The sequence below is a fragment of the Cervus canadensis genome, chromosome 7, assembly GCF_019320065.1.
Source record: "Cervus canadensis isolate Bull #8, Minnesota chromosome 7, ASM1932006v1, whole genome shotgun sequence".
In the NCBI taxonomy this organism is placed as follows: domain Eukaryota; kingdom Metazoa; phylum Chordata; class Mammalia; order Artiodactyla; family Cervidae; genus Cervus; species Cervus canadensis.
The window spans coordinates 16,505,214-16,520,977 of NC_057392.1; the positions used below are offsets into that span (position 1 = coordinate 16,505,214).

The following is a 15,764-nucleotide window of genomic DNA, read 5'->3' on the forward strand; positions in this document are numbered from 1 at the left end:
CTTAACAACTTCAGAGCTTCCATGTACCATGGTCCAGGGTTTGCATTTTTTAAAATTAATTTATTTTAATTGGAGGCGAATTACTTAACAATATTGTAGTGGTTTTTGCCATACGTTGACATGAATCAGCCATGGGTATACATATGTCCCCCATCCTGAACCCCTCTCCCACCTCCCTCCCCATCCCATCCCTCAGGGTCATCCCAGTGCACCAGCCCTGATCACTCTGTCTCATGCATTGAACCTGGACTGGTGATCTATTTCACATGTGGTAATATACATGTTTCAATGTATATTCAAATCATCCCACCCTCGCCTTCTCCCAGAGTCCAAAAGTCTGTTCTTTACATCTGAGTCTCTTTTGCTATCTCGCATATAGGGTCATCGTTCTCCTCTTTCTAAATTCCATATATATGCGTTAATATACTGTATTGGTGTTTTTATTTCTGACTTACTTCATTCTGTATAATAGGCTCCAGTTTCATCCACCTCATTAGAATGGACTCAAATGCATTCTTTTTAATAGCTGAGTAATACTCCATTGTGTATATGTACCACAGCTTTCTTATCCATTCGTCTGCCAATGGACATCTGGGTTGCTTCCATGTCCTGGCTATTGTAAACAGTGCTGTGATGAACATTGGGGTACATGTGTCTCTTTCAACTCTCGTTTCCTCAGTATGTATGCCCAGCAGTGGGATTGCTGGGTCATATGGCAGTTCTATTGCCAGTTTCTTAAGGAATCTCCACACTGTTCTCCATAGTGGCTGTACTAGTTTGCATTCCCACCAACAGTGTAAGAGGGTTCCCTTTTCTCCACACCCTCTCCAGCATTTATTGTTTGTAGACTTTTTGATAGCAGCCATTCTGACCGGCGTGAGATGGTACGTCATCGTGGTTTTGACTTGCATTTCTCTGATAATGAGTGATGTTGAGCATCTTTTCATGTGTTTGTTTGCCATCTGTACTACTTCTTTGGAGAAATGTCTGTTTAGTTCTTTGGCCCACTTTTTGCTTGGGTCATTCATTTTTCTGGCATTGAGCTGCATGCGCTGCTTGTGTACTTTTGAGACTAATCCTTTGCCAGTTGCTTTGCTTGCTGTTATTTTCTGAGGGCTGTCTTTTCACAAGGTTTGTATTTTCTAAACACACCTGTGCTTTGTGCTCAGTCACTCAGTCATGTCTGACTCTCTGTGACCCATGGACTGAAGCCCGCCAGGCTCCTCTGTCCACAGGGATTCTCCAGGCAAGAATACTGGAGTTGGTTGCCATGCCCTCCTCCAGGGGATCTTCCAAACCCACAGATCAAACCCAGGTCTCCCTCATTGCAGGCAGATTATTTACGTCTGAGCCACCAGGGTAGTCCAAGAATCCTGGAGTGGGGTAGCCTATCCCTTCCCCAGGGGATCTTCCTGACCCAGGAATAGAACTGGGGTCTCCTGCATTGCAGGTGAATTCTTTAGCAGCTGAGTTACCAGGGAAGCCCTATACACACTTATTAAGGTATAATTGGCATGTGATACACTGCACATATTTAAGGCATATAATTTGATAAATGTTGACATCTGGATATGCCCACAAAACCATCTCCACAATCTTGACAAGGATGCCCATCAGCTCCAAAAGTTTCCTCATGCTTAGGGTTTGCTTTTCCAATAACTAAAACTTTGGGTAGATTTTTCACATTATTACTAAATAATAGCAATGCTGTCCTAATTAGTAAGTTCTACATGTCAAAGGTTTCATAATTGTTCATTCATACTTACAATTATCAGGTATAGGGGGCTATGAGAGCAGCTGAGAAATAAAAACTGATTTTATCCCCGCTAAGACTATGGAACAGAAATTCAATTTCATAGTACTTTAAAGCAATGAGTCACAGAATATTAACTGCATATTTTTAAAACTACATGAAATTATTTATATAATGCACAATTAATGTAGTACACAAGCTATTTTTAGAAATCTTTGGTGTTAACTATATCTATTTCCCATGTAAATATAAATTTACATATCACTGGTTCTAAAAGTGAAGCTTAGGAATAACTGACCAAGAAGCTAATAGTAACATATGGGTTGTTGTTTTTCTCCCTTGTTGACTTTCAAGGTCAACACAAGATATGTTTCAAGGATATGTTTCATGGGATATGTTTCATAGGATATGTTTCAAGGTCAACAACTTTCAAGGTCATATAGGTCAATCTAAGTTTACTATTTAGACATGAATGTCATGGTAACCAAACTTTTTCCCCAGGAAAATCTGCTCAGGAGTAATAAAGTAAGCCAAAACTAATTTTAACCTGAGAGTTCTCTGCGTTCTCATTTCTTTGACGATTAAGTTATAGATGAATCTCATTTTCCAAGTTATTTAAAGGTGGACAGTATCACAACTCAAATTTTCAGCTCAAAATATTATAGAGGTGGGTACTGGCCAAAACTGCCCATACCTACTTCCAGGTCAATGCACGTGTCAAAAAAGGAAGCAGATCAGTTCAGAAGGGAAAGGACTGGGAAAACAAGATACCCTCTCAGATGATCCTGCAGGAGCAAGTGACGGTACAGGGAAGTGGCAGCTGTGTGCCAGGCCTGTGTGCCAAGCTGGCCGGCTTGTTCCAACAAATGCTGCTGGAAGAAAGGTTCTCTCAAGAAGGAAGGCTGCTTGAATAGAATCAAGAATAAGAAGGGCTAGTTACAGTTTGTTCTGGCATCAGGAAACGATAAAGTTAGCCTGAAAAATATTGTGACATCAACCATTAAAAACCTTGGATTTGGAATCTATCAAAACTCATCTGTCTTTGTTGTAACACATCTTGCAGAAAAAAAAAATTCCTTTATTTGTTAGGGGATAAAAACTTGAACTGTCCTACACCTACAACGCTTTGTTCTTGCATCTTGTACATTCAGCCTCAGAGCGTTTTCTTGTATTTACTGAACGCTAAGTGCTAAGGTGCTTCAGTTGCATCCGACTCTGCGACCCTGTGGACCACAGCCCACCAGGCTCCTCTGTCCAACAAGGATACTGGAGTGGACTGCCATTTCCATCTCCAATTTATTGAATAAATTAGACAAAAACCACATTTAAAATAATAGGCTCACACAAATCTTATGTTTTTAAAACCTGAAGTAGTCAGCAATGTTAAAGGGACCGACATATCCAAACACATTTAAAAATATTATTTACTAAAATAGCTTAGATATCCCTACCCCCATCTCATACATTTATAAAGAATAATATTCCCTATTTCCTGGGGGTAAGTGTTAGCAAAATCATTAGCTTCTCTACTCACAAATCCACCAAAGCAATACACTGGAACAACAGAGTGGTCTGAAATAGTAATAGTCTGAATAGTAATAGAAATAGTAATAGTAATAGAAATAGCCTGAAAACATAGTAATTTATCTATACTCCTCCTGTCAACATATTTTAAATAAATCACTTTTGTTTTCTTTCAAACAATAGTAATGTAAGAAAAAAAGGATTTTTAAAAAAAGGCTTTTGGTGTTTTGCTGTCTTCCTCCTGAATGCTTCTTGGTGGTTCAGTCTTCAAGGCAGGTTTGTTTGGCTCCTGAAGTGGAGGGTTTCCTTGCACCCTACTCATCCTAAGGTACTGTATTTATTAGTCATCCCTCATTCCTAAGCATTACATCTGAGACAAAAAGCTCATGGCTTCTTTCCTGCTAATACATGCAGCTTCAGGAAGATGTGAATCACTTTCCCCAGAGTGTCAACTTCATTACCACAGTTGGGGTAAACCAGTGTGCACCCATCTTCTCATCTCCCTTTTTCCTTCCAGCTCCCAAACCTTAATGCTGTAAGACGGCCAGAATCTCAGAGGACCTGAGTTACTGCAGACCAAGTGGCAAAGCTCAAAGTGAAGTCTAAGTTCAAACTTACCCTGTCCAGATTTACCTAGGAGGAGCCTACACACAATATGTTCCAGAACATAAATTACTTTAAAAGAGATTTTAAGATGCACTCATATTGTAATCTCTATTAAACGACTGAAGATTTTAAGGGGAAAAGACCTGATCACTACAATAAAAAAAAAAAAAAAAAAAAAAAACAGAAGAAAGCTATATTTTCTGGCAGGAAAAAATGGAAAGAAATCATTAGTTTCCTCCAAATTGCTTTTATAACTCTCCACTGCATAAACCATTGAATCCTATTAAATTAACTCAGCTCACTCAACAATCCAATTCCATCATCACAGATACCTGCTGGGGAGAACTCCTAGTCATAATATAGAAATAATAGCTTTAATAAGAGTACAGAGAACAGGCTCAAAGCATGACTCATTAAGTCTACTGATGTTTTATTTAGAATGACTCAATACTGAAAGTAAAGATATGTTCAAATAATTAAGTAAATCAGACAGAAAATCCATAAGTAGGTGCCAGTAGGTGCAGTATATACATAGTAGGTTTGCTGAAGGCTATCTGCTATTAAATAGCAGAAATTACTGTCATTCTGAGTCACTGAAAGCTGTTTCAAATATTATAAAATCTATACATTCTGATAAAGAACTATTACTCATTTTTAATTATTTTTGACACTGGCTGGCAGGCTACTAAAATCAATTTATTAATTCTCTAAGAGGAAATAATATCCTTTTCCATAAACAGTGAAAACATATACACAGAAAGGGAGGCTTTTTAGTTCATTCCTTATAATAAGAGAATTGATTTCTCCATGTCCCAATGTGTTAGAAACAAACTTGAAAATGGATGAAGTCCTTTTTTTCTAATTAAACTGAGCATCTCAGCAAAAATGGCTATAATCCATTAAAAGTGAACGTGGCTCAGTCATGTCCAACTCTTTGCACCCCCATGGACTGTATAATCCATGGAATTCTCCAGGCCAGAATACTGGAGTGGGTAGCCCTTCCCTTCTCCAGGGGATCTTCCTAACTCAGGGATCGAACCCAGGTTTCCTGCATTGCAGGCAGATTCTTTACCAGCTCAGCCACAAGGGAAGCCCAAGAATACTGGAATGGGTAGCCTATCCCTTCTCCAGCGGATCTTCCCAACCCAGGAATCGAACCGGGGTCTCCTGCATTACAGCTGGATTCTTTACCAACTGAACTGGCTCAAATATTTGTCAACTGAGGCACAGAATGCCCATCACTTCTCAGTGACTGAAGCTTGGTTATTCATTAGTGTTCCAGACTTGTACCACTGACAGAAAGGATACACTGAAATAGTCATTATATAATATCTCTGAGGATACAAAAAGGCACAACAGTTTTTCACTTCCACTTCAAAGAGAGTACCAGAATCTGGTCACCAGATTTGTTGAACAAATATCGAGTTTCTTTTATTTATTATGAGGATTTTTTCAAGCTTGCACATGGTACAAAATTCCAAATGTACAAAAATGGTTCAGTGGAAAGTAAGTCTCCTTCACTCCTTGTCCTCAATCTTTTTTTTTTTTTTTTTTTGTGGGTCTTGTTGAGGCAACTACCATGACCAATGCCATGTTTCCTTGAAGACTGAATAAATGTCTGTCAGTGCATACAGTAAACACCAGAAGTTGGATGGCAGGATTACAGGTCATTTTCCTGCTTTATGCACACATGTATTTTTGTAAAATGTATGCATGTTACCTTCAATACTGGAAAAGGAGTTAGCCAATGGTTACTTGTAAGTACATGTCTTTGGAGTGTTCAGGAGACATACACTGGCTCTGAGGGTTCCCAGGAAAACAGTCACTGGGAACAACGTTCCCTATTATGAAGAAGAGACCCTCCATCTGATTTAATCAGATAACTATCTAATTCTTCCACCTATTTTGTTTTAGTTATACTTTCACTTCTGATTAGACATTCTGCTTCTCCAGACTCACCCCAGAAAATAGCGGGGAGGTACATGAAAGGAGATACTTCTTCATTCTAAGCCTAGAATTAAGAAGTAGCACCATGATTTATAGAGTCATCTTATCTGAATTTGCCCCTCACCTAGACTGATCATCTCTAGGTGTATTAAGATGAAAAGCTGAGGAATGGATCTTAACGTGATGGCTTTAGCATGGCTCTGTCCTTCAAAAGCCCTGACCCCCTTGGCCCTACCCCTGTTGTGGTTACAACTCAACACAACACTTCGGAACTGGGCTAGAGACCTGAGATATTCTCAGGAGGGACTGGGCTAAGGACAGCCATTTTTTTAGCTTTACAATAAAGGACCTGGACTGTTCTGGGTTTCTTTTTATTGCCTCTTTATAACTTTTCACCTCCTTTATTCTCAAGGTCTAAGACCACGCTGCTCTTGCTGTCAATATGACTAATTCTACCAGCAGCCCCCAGCCTCCATCTCTCCCATATTGTTTCCATGGCTGGGAGGGAAATCTGCTTGTTAAGACTTTTAAAAATCCACTCTAGTCTTACATTTAGATCTTTAATCCATTTTGAGTTCATTTTTGTGTATGGTGTTCAAAAGTGTTCTAGTTTAATTCTTTTACAAGTGGTTGACCAGTTTTCCCAGCACCACTTGTTAAAGAGGTTGTCTTTTTTCCATTGTATATTCTTGCCTCCTTTGTCGAAGACAAGGTGTCCATAGGTTTGTGGATTTATCTCTGGGCTTTCTATTCTGTTCCATTGATCTATATTTCTGTCTTTGTGCCAGTACCATACTGTCTTGATGACTGTGGCTTTGTAGTATAGTCTGAAGTCAGGCATCACTCATTATCAGAGAAATGGAAATCAAAACCACAATGAGGTACCATTACATGCCAGTCAGGATGGCTGCTATCCAAAAGTCTACAAGCAATAAACGCTGGAGAGGGTGTGGAGAAAAGGGAACCCTCTTACACTGTTGGTGGGAATGCAAACTAGTACAGCCACTATGGAGAACAGTGTGGAGATTTCTTAAAAAACTGGAAATAGAACTGCCATATGACCCAGCAATCCCACTTCTGGGCATACACACCGAGGAAAACCAGATCTGAAAGAGACACATGTACCCCAATGTTCATCACAGCACTGTTTATAATAGCCAGGACATGGAAGCAACCTAGATGCCCATCAGCAGACAAATGGATAAGGAAGCTATGGTACATATACACAATGGAATATTACTCAGCCATCAAAAAGAATTCATCTGAATCAGTTCTAATGAGATGGATGAAATTGGAGCCCATTATACAGAGTGAAGTAAGCCAGAAAGATAAAGACCAATACAGTATACTAACACATATATATGGAATTTAGAAAGATGGTAACGATAACCCTATATGCAAATCAGAAAAAGAGACACAGATGTACAGAACAGACTTTTGGACTCTGTGGGAGAAGGTGAGGGTGGGATGTTTCGAGAGAACAGCATCGAAACATGCATATTATCTAGGGTGAAACAGATCACCAGCCCAGGTTGGATGCATGAGACAAGTGCTCGGGCCTGGTGCACTGGGAAGACCCAGAGGGATCAGGTGGAGAGGGAGGTGGGAGGGGGGATCGGGATGGGGAATACATGTAAATCCATGGCTGATTCATGTTAATGTATGACAAAAACCACTACGATACTGTAAAGTAATTAGCCACCAACTAATAAAAATAAACGGAAAAAAAAAAATCCACTCTAAAACAGGACCCAGAGCTTTCCTAGAAGGCAAGGTCCTGGGCCTCACTGCGTGGGCTTGGGAACATTTCTCTAAGGATTTGGTGGCCTTTCCTATTTAGGATCCTCATCTTATACTAAACAGACTTGATACTGGGAAAAAAATGTCCTGTGGAGAGAAAAGGCATTTCCATGTTAACCATGTTGAGCATATTCAGGCAAAGACCAAAGTGTAGGTGCACAGTTAAGGAGGCAAATATTTAGATATTTTCATGGATAGAACCAAAGGGGGAGAAAATGAAAGCTCTGAGATAAAGCACAGAAACTAGTAAAATAATGACCTCAGGTAGCTAAGAGGAAGCTGGGCAGTGGCCATTCCCACATCTCTAAGAGCAGCCTGCCACGCAAAGGCTGAAGCACTGCACTGGCTGCTGGTCCTCTTATGTCTCTTCTAGAAGGGAAGTTCCTGAGGCCAAACCTCGTATCCTATTGCTTCAGTTTCCTTCCTGGTTCTTGGTCTAAACCAAAGGTTTATTACATAAACTGTATTACATGCTTAGTTGACAAACTAAAAGACTAGAGCAGAAAATAAACTCCACATAATAATGTCACTGAATCTTAAATGTGATAAAAGTTTTTTAAAAACCAGCATTCTATGCTGATAAGATTAATGTTGAAATTCACCAACTGTGGCCCATGATTCCTATTAAATTACACATACTATTATAAGTATCAAAGTAACTTCCTAGCTTATCAAAACCTTTGGTTTACGTAATAAAAAATTGACAGCTTAACAAAAAATATAAAATTATGAGCCAGAATTAGAATAAATTTTAGGAATATGCATTAACTTTATCACACCTTCACATTATCATTAGACCAAAGTTTCTATAATTTATTATGAAAGAAAATATTCCCAAATATTGTTTTATGAATTTCATGACACAGAGTATAATAAAGTAAAATCCCCTATCTCATTCACTAATCATTTTAAGCTTAATTTTAATCTACTGTGATAACTAAAAAAGAATGCCAGGTATTTCTATGCCCAAAAAATTCCCCCTCTCTCCAAACATTTATTAATCAAGTATAATGCCCATAGTCTTTTTAAAAATTTCATAGTAAATGCAGAAAGTCAATAAAAATGTAAAGGAATGTGATATTTACATTGTAATTCAAATTCACAAATTCATAGTATATGAATAATGTAGATGGTAGAGTGATGCCCTAAAGAGGCACAGTAACAAATTGCAACTGTCTAAGAAAGTTCTTTCAGAGAAGGCAATGGCACCCCACTCCAGTACTCTTGCCTGGAAAATCCCATGGACGGAGGAGCCTGGTAGGCTGCAGTCCATGGGGTCTCGAAGAGTCAGACATGACTGAGCGACTTCACTTTCACTTTTCACTTTTATGCATTGGAGAAGGAAATGGCAACCCACTCCAGTGTTCTTGCCTGGAGAATCCCAGGGATGGGGTCGCACAGAGTCGGACACAACTGAAGTGACTTAGCAGTAGCAAGAAAGTTCTTTAATTAAATCTAAAGTGCATATTTCCTGGACCTAGAGTTCACAGAAACTGTTAACAATGACCTAGAGACCAGCTGAGGCTCATGGACTGTCAAGTAACTCCTTTTTTTTTTTTTTTTTTTTTTTTTTTTTTTTTTTTTTGTCATACATTGATATGAATCAGCCATAGATTTACACGTATTCCCCATCCCGATCCCCCCTCCCACCTCCCTCTCCACCCGATTCCTCTGGGTCTTCCCAGTGCACCAGGCCCGAGCACTTGTCTCATGCATCCCACCTGGGCTGGTGATCTGTTTCACCATAAATAGTATACATGCTGTTCTTTTGAAATCAAGTAACTCCTTTAACACAGGTACCCAGGCAGTAGTCTGGCATGGGAAGGTACTACGCATGCATGTGTGCATGCGTGCTGATGCTAAGTCGTGTCTGACTCTTTGTGACCCTATGGACTGCAGCCCATCAGGCTCCACTGTCCATGGGATTTTCCAGGCAAGAAAACTGGAGGAGTTGCCATTTTCTCCTCCAGGGGAATCTTCCCGACCCAGGGATCAAACCTGTATCTCCTGCATTGGAGGCAGATTCTTTACTGAGACACCTGTGAACCCAAAGATACCACACCCTCTCCTTATCATCTTAAAAAGTTAGGAGTGTATCTGCAAAACATGAAGAAAGTCATCTACTCTTATCTGTTAAGGGAACAGCATTCATAACATTATAGAAATCTTTTTAGGAGGTATTTTCTACCTATCTCTAAACCAATTTCCTGTTTATGACCTAGTATGTAAAGCAGAATAAAAAACATAATCTAACGAAACTGCTTGGAGAATGGGCAGTGCTTGTTAATGTGGTTTGATCACAAACCAAAGGTACAACTTTCAACACTCCCGGGAAAGGATGCTAAAAATATGAGTTTAGTTTCCTACCTCTATGTGTGCATTAAAAACAGCAATCAATGGTGGGCTGCTGCCCTACACAGCTAAAAGGTCAGCATTCTGAGGACCAGTTTCTTTCAGACAGTCAGAGAGACAAGAAAGAATAGATGACAACAGAAGCATTATGACCTCAAGAAAGATTCTAGAAGTTTCTAAAATCACACACCTAGTATCAAATAGCTTTGCTTGGAGACCTTTCTCTCTTAAAAGCGGAATGTAAGGGCTTCCCTGATGGTCCAGTGGTTAAGAATCCACCTGCCAATGCAGGGAACATGGGTTTGATCCTAGTCCAGGAAGATGCCACGTGCTGAGGAGCAACTAAAGCCTGTGTGCCACAACTAGTGAGCCCACACTCTAGAGCCTGCAAGCTGCAACTACTGAGGCCTGCATACCTAGAGCCCATGCTCCACAACAAGAGAAACCACCCCAATGAGAGATCAATGCACTGCAACAAAGAATAGCTTCTGCTCACCACAACTAGAAAAAGCCTGCATGTAGCAACAGAGACCAAAGCCCAGCAACAAAGACACAGCCAGAGAGAAAGAAAGAAAGAGGAATGCAAAAGAAACGCTTCCACTTAGAGTTCCAGTAGCAGTAGAGCTTCCCTGGTGGCTCAGCTGGTAAAGAATCTGCCTGAAATGCAGGAGACCAGGTTTGATCCCTGGGTCAGGAAGATTCCTGGAGAAGGAAATGGCAACCCACTCCAGTATTCTTGCCTGGGAAATCCCAGGACAGAGGAGCCTGGTGGGCTACAGTCTATGGGGTCGCAAAGAGTTGGACACGACTAAGTGACTAACACTATTTTTTCACTTCCAGTTGCAGTTACCAGGTGATGTCTAAGAAAACTGAAGCTCAGATTAGGAACTTGTATAATCTTAACCTCAATTAAGAACAAGACTGGCTTTACTTCCTGATCTGTTCACCTTTAAGGCCTGTGGTCTTAACCTTGACACTGCACTGCCTTTCTTTGAGCATTCTAAGACTCCATGAGCAGCCATATTCACAATCCTTCGTGATTTCAGCAGCTCTAAAGTCAAACGTCTACAAAAGCAGGCAAGTAGTGGGAAGTGTAAGAGACAGTAAGAAGGGGCAAGAACGTAGCTAATTGGAGAGGACTCTAGGATCTGCCTAAAGAAGGCCACTGCCTGCAGCTTCGGTTTGCACTGGCTACACAGGCAGCAGCATTAGCAAATATGATCAAATCTTCTAATTTTTTTCAAGAGAAGATGAAAAGCTCAACTTTAGGAGAGTTGTTAGGAGAGCTGCCCATTTTTAAATACTGGCAGCTAATTTAGAATTACTGGCAGCTAATTTTAAAAGAAACAACTCTACAGGCCAAACCAAACGTATCTGAAGTGATTATGACCAGTATATAATATGTTGTAGAGATTCTGATGATGAATGATTCCTGTCTGAGAGATTCTAGACTAGACCTTTCCTATTAAGTGATTTATCAATTATCCTCACTGTTGAATTCATTCTACACATCCAGGCTTTTTTCAGCTCAAGTCATAACTCTTAAGTTCAGGTACTGCAAAGGTCAGTAACAAATCACTTCCCACCCAATCATCCCCAGCCCACTCCTCTCTCCCAATCTCCTCTCTGCTTCCCTACACACTTACACACATACACAGGCCCATTATCACCTATTATCTCAAGTTTGAAATTTTCAAGTTTAGTCTTCATACAACTTTTTAGGCCTCCTGTTAACTATAAAATTCTTCATTTCTCATTAGTTGAAGAAACCAAAATTGTATACATTACCTTACACTGTGATTTTTATAACTCTTGGATCAGATGTAGGTCTACTCTTAATGTCTCCATAAAGAGTCTCTAATAATTTTCATAAATTTATCATCCTGTTCTAAATGTCTTGGTTATTTCTAGTACTTAAGGTAAAAAAATATTTTTTGGAGTCATAAAGCATGTTCTAAGGACACCAGAAAAATGCCAGCATTGTTCCCATTCTTCACATAGGAGTTCATCAAAAATTATTAAGTCTAGATACTTACTTCTAAAAATTATGGACATAGAGACCATTTAAAAGGTTGATTTTTTAAAAAATAAAATAGTAGTATCAGTGTAACAATTACTTTTATAGATTTTATGGCATATTAAGAAGTAGAAAGAAGTGTATCACACTGATTCTAAACCAATGGGCAAAAGCTGGAAGAATTCAGAGTAGCATCAAAACCTCTAAGATAGAGTAGATTTTGGGATGGAAATTTGTTCTTAAGATAAGGGCTAATTTCTCGGATCACTCTTCCTTCTCCTTTTTTTTCCTCTTGTGTTTCTTATGTACACATTTCTTATTTTCAGTTCCAACTAAGTTTTCACTGCAGCAAATTCAAATAACTTTAAGTTAAAAATGAAGATTCATCCTTATTTGTAAGAGATGTACTGTCCAATAGCATTAAGAGGTTTTCTCTACCATGAAAGTTTACAGGGTTCAATTAAAATCACAAGGAAAAAAGTAACATGTGCATCATAAATACAAGATAACTTGAGATGGGAACCTCTGTTTGGTTTAAATGTCTACTTTGAGGGCTGTATGACCGCAGACTACGAACAACTCCTCCATGGAAAAAAGTAAAAAAAGTCAATGTCATATTTCCTTCACTTGTGGTTCAGCTGGTAAAGAATCTACCTGCAATGCGGGAGACCTGGGTTCTATCCCTGGGTTGGGAAGATGCCCTGAAGAAGAGAAACGCTACCCACTCCAGTATTCTGGCCTGGAGAATTCCATGGACTAGTCCATGGGGTTGCAAAGAGTTGGACATGACTGAGTGACTTTCACTCACTTTCAGTATACTCTATTTACCTCAAATGTGAATTACCATCCATTTGCATTTCATAACATTTCTACATTTTCTTCAGGATTGACTGGTATGATCTCCTTGCTGTCCAAAAGACTCTCAAAAGTCTTCTCCAGCATCATAGTTGGAAAGCATCAATTCTTCAGTACTCAGCCTTCTTAGCCTTCTAAAAATGCAGTCTTTATAAACAATTTTTATTTTCTTATTCAAATCCCAATCAAGTTAAGTGGAAGCAAGGCTGTTACTGAGACTTTGGTATGCATAAAAATCTTATTTTCATATAATCTACCCCATACCAGATGACCTGACCTGTCTCTTGAGAAATCTGTATGCAGGTCAGAAAGCAACAGATAGAACTGGACATGGAACAACAGACTGTTTCCAAATAGGAAAAGGAGTACGTCAAGGCTGTATATTGTCACTCTGCTTATTTAACTTACATGCAGAGTACATCATGGAAAATGCTGGGCTGGATGAAGCACAAGCTGGAATCAAGATTGCCAGGAGAAATATCAATAACCTCAGATATGCAGATGATACCACCCTTATGGCTGAAAGTGAAGAACTAAAGAGCCTCTTGATGAAAGTGAAAGAGGAGAGTGAAAAAGTTGGCTTAAAGCTCAACATTGAGAAAACTAAGATCATGGCATCTGGTCCCATCACTTCATGGCAAATAGAAGGGGAAACGGTGGAAACAGTGGCTGACTATTTTCTGGGGGCTCCAAAATCACTGCAGATGGTGACTGTAGCCAGGAAATTAAAAGACGCTTACTCCTTGGAAGGAAAGTCATGACCAACCTAGACAGCATATTGAAAAGCAGAGACATTACTTTGCCAACAAAGGTCTGTCTAGTCAAGGCTATGGTTTTTCCAGTAGTCATGTGTGGATGTGAGAGTTGGACTATAAAGAAAGCTGAGCACCGAAGAATTGATGGTTTTGAACTGTGGTGTTGAAGACTCTTGAGACTTCAAGGAGACCCAACCAGTCCATCCTAAAGGAGATCGGTCCTGAGTGTTCACTGGAAGGACTGATGTTGAAGCTGAAACTCCAATACTTTGGCCACCTGATGCAAAGAACTGACTCCTTGGAAAAGACCCTGATGCTGGGAAAGATTGAAGGCAGGAGGAGAAGAGAACAACAGAGGAGGAGATGGTTGGATAGCATCACTGACTCAATGGACATGAGTTTGAGTAAACTCCAGTAGCTGGTGATGGACAGGGAGGCCTGGAATGCTGCAGTCCATGGGGTCGCAAAGAGTCGGACACGACTGAGTGACTGAACTGAACTGAACTGAATGAACCCCATTGTATTATACTCACCGGCTGAAATGCCTTTAACAGTCTCATCTGAAGACACCACTCAAGGCTTTTCTTACTAAATTCTTATTTTAATGCAAAGAGCAAAGTAAACAGTACTCCATAAGAGCTGCTCATACACAGCAGCCAACTCAAGATTTGCATGAAGTATTTTTTACTTACAATTCTTCTCCTTGTTTGGCTTTCTTGTCTGACACCAGATAGACGGTTCCAAAACTTCCACTGCCAAGTTTCTGTTGAAGCATATATCTTCTTGCGATCAAGGGCTTTGGACATGTGGAAACAGCTATTGATCCACTCACACACTTAGCAGCCTCTTGGAATTTCAGCATTGCTCCAAACAAGACAGAACTGTTTCTTTGTTTGCTTATAGAAACTCCAAGTCTCATTCAAGTCTCCTAGGAGATGGTCAAGTGCATCCAAGTAGTACTGGTCAATGCCTTAAAGAGGAAAGATCCAGAGGTCAGATCTAATAGGTGCTGAACTATTCCTAACAAAAAATGTAAGTTTCTGATAGTGATACTGATTCCTTGATTAGTGGATTGAATGACCCAATGTTGGTTAACTTTAACTACTTGAGAAAATGTTAAAAAGTAGAGATACTGCAAATTCCAATATAAGACAGTCTTTCACAAAAACAGAGCCTTCCCTCAGAAGTTAAATTTGGCAGAAGTGAGTAACAGTCAGATTTCCCCAAAGTTCTGAGATGTATATATGTTTTCCAATCAACAATCTGTTTAAGACTTTATATTCCCTGCCTACTTTTCAAAAAACATCCAAATAAAAGAACTTTATAATTCCCTAAAATATACACATTTGCATCACGTTTTATGTAATTCTTTCTTTCCACCTTATGTCTATTTTTTTAACATGGGCCATTTTTAAAGTCTTTATTGAATTTGATACAATATTACTTCTGTTTATGTTTTCAGTTTTTTGGTACAAGGCATGGAGGATCTTAGCTACTGCAGCAAAGCTCAAACCTGCACCCCCTGCGCTAGAAGGAGAAGGTTTAACCACTGGACCACCTGGGAAGTCCCTTATGTCTGTTTTAACTAACAAATGCTGCTGCTGCTGCTGCTAAGTCACTTTGGTCGTGTCCAACTCTGTGCGACCCCATAGACAGCAGCCCACCAGGCTCCCCGTTCCTGGGATTCTCCAGGCAAGAATACTGGAGTAGGTTGCCATTTCCTTCTCCAACGCATGAAAGTGAAAAGTGAAAGTGAAGTCACTCAGTCGTGCCCGACTCTTCCCGGCCCCATGGACTGCAGCCTACCAGGCTCCTCTGTCCATGGGATTTTCCAGGCAAGAGTACTGGAGTGGGTTACCATTGCATTCCCCGAACAAATGGTGAGTTAGGATTAAACCACAAATTAGCATGATGCTGGTTTCTTTTGATTTTTTTTTCCTGTAGATTTTAAACCAGGATATTTGCATTTGTTATTATAGATGTGAAGAGCGATATGGATTTGAAATGAATTTTCTCCCATCCCAAGCAAATTCTGATCCAGTTTCTGAAATCTTTTTTATTATACACACTGTGTATAGAATAATCTCCCTGGATTGAAAACAAGAAGTTTCACAAATGCAGTTCAAATCTAAAATTGTATTTTTATTAACTGAAT

The 15,764-nt window shown here is 39.7% G+C and overlaps 1 protein-coding gene across 12 annotated transcripts in view; it reads right to left on the bottom strand.

Annotated features, from left to right (window-relative positions):
- The window catches only part of NEK11 (NIMA related kinase 11), a 275,458-nt gene that overhangs the window by 257,666 nt on the left and 2,028 nt on the right, over positions 1-15,764 (bottom strand). For all 12 annotated transcript variants that reach the window (XM_043474428.1, XM_043474425.1, XM_043474430.1 and 9 more), the window contains one exon: positions 14,302-14,579. In XM_043474428.1, the coding sequence (XP_043330363.1) occupies positions 14,302-14,415 (114 nt within the window). In that variant the 5' untranslated portion in view covers positions 14,416-14,579. The remainder of the gene's footprint in view (positions 1-14,301; positions 14,580-15,764) is intronic.